Here is a 6,000-nt window from a genome sequence, read left to right as displayed (position 1 = left end):
AATACTTCAATGAACTTAAAAACTTAAACAAACTACCAAATGAACAATGCTGTATTGCTGTTTTATGTTCAAAGATACTATCAATGTATTCAACAATGACATATAAAACTCATTCGCAACAAAATAAAGAAAAAATCAAAACAACGTCGGCTTGGTCTTACTCTGATATTCAGCGACATTTTGAAGGAACATATAGCACCACACGGGTTCTTTGTGAATGAAAGGGTATAAAGGCCGACTCAGCGTATTGGAGTTATATAAACCATATTCAAATATCATTTAACTCTTCAACTGCGTAATTTATTTGACTTTTTTATTATTCGAGCGGCACTGATGAGTCTTTTTGTAGACGAACTGTGCTGCGCGTCTGGCATACGCAATTTTAAGCCTGGTATCTTTGATTAGTTTATAACATAACACCTGATCATCCACCTTAATATTAATGTGATATTTACATGCTACTAAGCGTTGAAGACATTATGTAGCTTTCATTATAATGTAGTTTTAAACTTAATAAGCTATTTTGACATATCGGTATCTTTGTGGATCTCATGAACAGTAAGCCGTAGAGACATAATGTCTCGTGATTTGAGATTCCTTAGTCTATATTTGGAAAATGAAGTCAACGCCAAAGGTTAAGGTCATGTTCTTAATTCTAACCTTTAATTGTGAAGACATGTTCGCCGACAATTTAATTACATTTACGATACCAATTGTTCTGCACCAGAAGCGCATAGATAAACGATAGATATAAAAAAAAATATTATCAAGTTTTGATACGACATTTGAACAGAAGCACACGTAGCCAGCAGTAAACTTGGTATATCATAATACGTCGCGTAGATGACGGTCTTATAGAAATACCACAAAATCGCCAAAACTTACGAGACGTAACCTGTTTATTAGTGACAGACGTGAACATATAAATACCACAACACAGTTTTTTTAAAATTTTACATAGATCAATGATTTTCAATTGAAATCATTAACGTTGTACAATGTAAAATATATTTAATTTTTCATCAATACAAGCTAGGTTTAAATGTATAATCATCGTTGACCGACATACCTGAATGCTTATTGATAGTAAATTAATTATCTCCCTTTAAATTTGTTCTATGTTGTGCATAGTTGTAGATTGAAACAAACATACGGCTGTCTGGTTTATATATAAACTCCACTAACAATGTGTTATTTAAAAGACATGAACTACATATCAGTTTTCATTAATGCCATTGTTGTAGCACTAATGGCCATGTACGTATACCAGAACGAAAGAAGAATGGAGGAAATGGCTGCCAAGCATAATCAAACAGGTAAGGAGAAATCTGCACATGTATTTTTTACTTATTGTTTAGACTTCCTTGTTAATAAAGAAAACATACATTAAACGATCGTGAAGTACCTGTATGTATTTATAATGTTCATTGACTTTAAATATTATTGTTCCCATAAATAGTCCATGTCACAAATGTATGTCCGTACTCAACATGCTCAAAGACATGGATATAAACCAACAAGTGCTGTGAAAGCATAACAATCCGGAATTTGTCCGTCACTGGCAACACAAAATCATAAAACATTATTATTCCGCTATTGCCAGTGATAAACATGATAAATGTAAATGCTGCAAATTCCACTCATACTATGTTTCCAATACCAAACATTGTATTGTTTAATGTTATATTATATGGATTAATAAGTTGATAAAGAAAGATTGCAAAGTGTGAAAACACAGCGGTCCCTGTTTTCATATCGTAAGAAAACAATTTGTTATTACCATACTGTTTATGTCGCAGGGGCTTTTATCATAGATGTTTTTGGGGCGGAAATATATGCCAGTCGACTGGAATGCGTTCTACATTGTGTTTATATCCCCCCCCCCCCCCCCCCCCCCCCAAAAAAAAAACAACAAAAAAACATGTATGATATAAGCCCCTGTCGTTTTATGCGAATGAATGCATTGTCATGATTTGATCCAGCATAAAATTACGTTTCGATATTTTTTACACTTCATATATATCCTAATTTCTAATTTAAAATGAAATATAACATTTCCAAATCTATATCCCTTATAGCTTGCTTAGAAGTTTGATATCTTTATGTATACATTACTTTGCTTCAATTGTATTTCTATTGTTGAACCAAAGTTTAATCTAAGTAAAAGTAATAGTGTCAAACATTTCAAAATGATGCATTCAATCATATTTCGCGGAATTTTTGTGGGAATATTTTTTACAAGCAATTATATTTAGGAATCGATTTCACTGTCTATTATTTATAAAGGTTTACTATATTTGTAAGGCTGTTTTCGCGCATATGTAAGGGGTTACAGCAGCAAAATATCTTTTTGTTATTCTCAAACATTTCCGTGTAGTTAATTCTTATTTTTTTTATATATTAATTTATATCGAAGAAAACGATCAAATCATCTAGTCACGTTTTGAATCACGACAACAAGTTTCGTTTATTACTGATCTGTATTTGAATTCTGTATATAAACTTAGTACAGCAACATTGGATTAAATTGTATTTTGTCTTTGTTATATGAAACCTAAACGCTGTACAACAGCCAATAGTAGAGTGAAATAAGAGTAAGCATGCTTTCTCTATCAGCACAAAACGTATTTCAACTTTTCTGAGATGATCTGAGGTATTTTTAGTTTAATATTTCATTCGGATATTAACAATAACAAAAACAATATATATCTGTCTGTTAAAAGAGGAGAAGGTAAAATGAGATCAATTTGTTGGCCCCTGCAATTGCAAAATAAGTAAAATTCTTCATGTCTTTCAAAATTACATTTAGGTAAAGAAATTAATTGATATAATCTGGACACTTTTAAAGTGCAGCCATATCAGTTGTGATGTTACTATGATGTGATAAACATATCTGATCTACAACAACTGCTCTTTTACGCATAGTGTTTAGAACATAATATATATGAGACAAGGCCTTACTTCCCAAAATATTGACCTACATTAACATCATTGAGAAAGACATTTTAGATATTAAAACATCTTTCAGGGGTAAGGCGCTTGCTATAGATTCCGTTTCTAAGGCCACACTTAAAAATAGTTTAGTGTGCCCAAACCCTACCCAAAGGTAAAGAAAGTGGGTAGGTAGGTAGTAGGCATTTTATTTTTTTCGGCAAAGAAAAATCGAAGTGTCAGAAATTTTAGTCTTCATGTTTATCTGATTAAAAAAAGACTTTTCACATCAGGACAATAAAAGATTTTGAGTAGGCAGCTATTTTCTGGGTAGGTAGGGTTAGGGCAGACAAACATATTCTTTTTTATGGCCTTTGTATTAATGATAAGATCTCAGAATGAGCTTATTTTGCAGTTTTGCATTAAATGCTAGTTAAGTTTTAGTAAAAATGGAACTATCTCTATTTTTAACGTTTTCTCAGGTGTTAATGCATAAAAAAATTCTACCATATACATTGCACGATGCAGTATAATATATCAACCTGAAAGACAGCTTTTACTTGAACATCGTAGTCCATTGACATTTACTGTTTATATATACATGTAAATCATTGTAGGGCTATTATTTCTCATCATAGAATTATACACCAAATGGTACAAACAATAGAAAGAATTTGCTAAACAATGACATTTTCAAAACATAGTAAAGTACTGAAATTTATAGAATGTAGCCACAAACTGCGTTTCCTTTTAAACCTAATGAATAAAAACGAAGGAGTAGGGGGCTATAATGGCCTAAAATGGCCCAAGATTTGCAAAATGGTAAAAATGTAAACCGAGCAGATTTTCCTCCAATTATCATTAGAATATGAGTCAATGATTTGAAAAAAAAACTGTTTTTATCTAACAAAAAAAGATTTAATGACGTTCCAATGGTAGGTGCAAATAACGTCATAATCGGAAAAATAGGCCAAATTACAGAAATCGGGATGGTTTGCCCGAGGGCATCATTAACTTGGTAGCTTAATGTATGATGAATACAAAGAAAACAGAGAACAAACCGGCTAGGACGTCGCCCAGGTTACCAAGGTCCTCTTCTGCTACACGGAACACTGTAGCATTTGATTTGTGTGTTCCACGGAATATCCTTCGGGATACCCCTGATTTGACTTGTGTTCAGCCAGAAGGTAATTACTTCTTTAAAAATTCAGATACTTTTCAAAAATTAAAACCATGTACCGTTAATATTTTCGACTGTTTAAAGACACCTGCTACAAGTGAATCAACTCCTATCATTTCTTCTTGTAAACATAAAAAAGGAAAAAGGAGCACGTGTAAGACATGTAATATTTTATTCACGACTCCTGATTTCACTAGTAACTTAACAGAAAAAACTTGTTATACTAAATCTTTTGAGCCTCTGGACTGTTCCACGGACAATGTCGTTTATGGAATTGAATGCACTTTGTGTAGACTACTTTAAGTTGGTGAAACTCGACAAACTTTGCGTAAAAGGATGAATCAACACCGGTCTGATAATAAAGATCCGCAAATCATGGTTCTTTATAACCATTTTAATCAACCGGACCATGATCCTTCTTTATCTATGAAAGTACGCATTATTGAGAAAATTTATCACCACACCAATAGCCCTGTACTAAGTACTTCTTTCCGAAAAGATAGAGAAAATTTCTGGATAAGGGAACTAGGTAATGCAATGCCATATGGTTGCAATGATAACATCAAAGGAGTAAGAAATTTGTCAAGTCCAGCCTGCAGTGATTTAAATGTAATGAGCTTATTTAATACTACTTTAAGACACCAGCGTAGTCATGGGCAAAAACATTATCATCTGCCTTATGATCGCCCTCTGGGAGCTTTGATGACCTTCTTTCATATCTTCATCATCCGCTAGGGTTACACTACATTCGAACTATTCGTTTTTCACTGCCTGGTAATTTTCAAAAATTTTTGAGAGTTTATGCACTTGACAGAGGATGCATAAATACATTTTCTCCAATATACAGACTGGTCAGTATAATTTGTGATGTAGCTCTTTTTTTCTTTTTAAACCAGTAAGATCGGAACCTTTACATAATGAAAAGAGGAAATTCTTCCTGTTCAGTTTACCAATAAAGGAATTGATGCAATCAACATCAGCAATGTTCTACATCACAAGGAGGTAACATCTAAAATTCCACTTTATTTTCGAAATCAGTCTGTTCCTATTGTATCCTACAGTTACACCAAAACCATTGCACCTAAAGCATTAACTATAAGCAAGCATTGCAAGACCTTGATTTAAAACAATACATAAAAAACCCTCTGACATGTGACTGTTCCCACTCGCCTTATATTTTCAGCCCCTCTGGCCATGTTATTACTGGGGATCTGAACATAATTCAACATCAACATCTCCGAAATGTGTTATCTCATGGTCCTAAGTTAAGAGAACCCCAAAATATCAATTGGAATCATAACTTCAAAATAATTATGGGTTCCACTGAGGACTACGCCAGAGCATGGGCTAAACGAGAAGAAGTTGAACTGGACACTTTGTCAGAATGGGTCAAAACAATCAGGTCTCTGATAAAACGTCGAATTCATAAGTTGAAAAACTGTGTGAATGATCGACCAAGAAGCTGTGAAATGTCTATCATCTCTTCACGATAAATATGTTGTTGCTCCTGCGGAAAAAGCTTCAAATAATATTATCTTTGTATTTAAATCGTACTACTATGCGTGTCTTGTAAAAGAATAAGGAATAAATGAGCACTCAGGTAATCCCTTATACAATCAAAGCACTGAAGTACTGAAAATCGGATGACCGCAAGTTCTATTGGATGGTCACAAGCACTTGTCTCAGAAAAAAGAATCACATCTCTATACCTGAAAGTGCGGTTAATGTACAGATATATATTTTTTTTCTGAGACAAGTTCGTGCGTGGATGACGAATAAATTACAGGGAATTCAACCTCACCGTAATAACTATTATATTGTAGTGATACAAATCAGTATACTCTGGTTTGTTGTTTTATATTATATTAATATTTGTATATAACAGTTAC

General features: G+C 33.2%; 1 protein-coding gene across 1 annotated transcript in view; it reads left to right on the top strand.

Moving 5' to 3' along the window:
* The first annotated feature begins 1,109 nt into the window (after positions 1–1,109).
* The window catches only part of LOC127706222 (uncharacterized), a 36,757-nt gene continuing 31,866 nt past the window's right edge, over positions 1,110–6,000 (top strand). Inside the window, exon 1 of the mRNA XM_052210703.1 lies at positions 1,110–1,316. Within this exon, the coding sequence (XP_052066663.1) occupies positions 1,187–1,316 (130 nt within the window). The 5' untranslated portion in view covers positions 1,110–1,186. The remainder of the gene's footprint in view (positions 1,317–6,000) is intronic.

The sequence above is a fragment of the Mytilus californianus genome, unplaced genomic scaffold, assembly GCF_021869535.1.
Source record: "Mytilus californianus isolate M0D057914Y unplaced genomic scaffold, xbMytCali1.0.p SCAF_6, whole genome shotgun sequence".
NCBI classification, from domain to species: Eukaryota; Metazoa; Mollusca; class Bivalvia; order Mytilida; family Mytilidae; genus Mytilus; species Mytilus californianus.
Note: the sequence above shows the minus strand (reverse complement) of the source record. Positions and strands in the feature narration are given on the sequence as shown.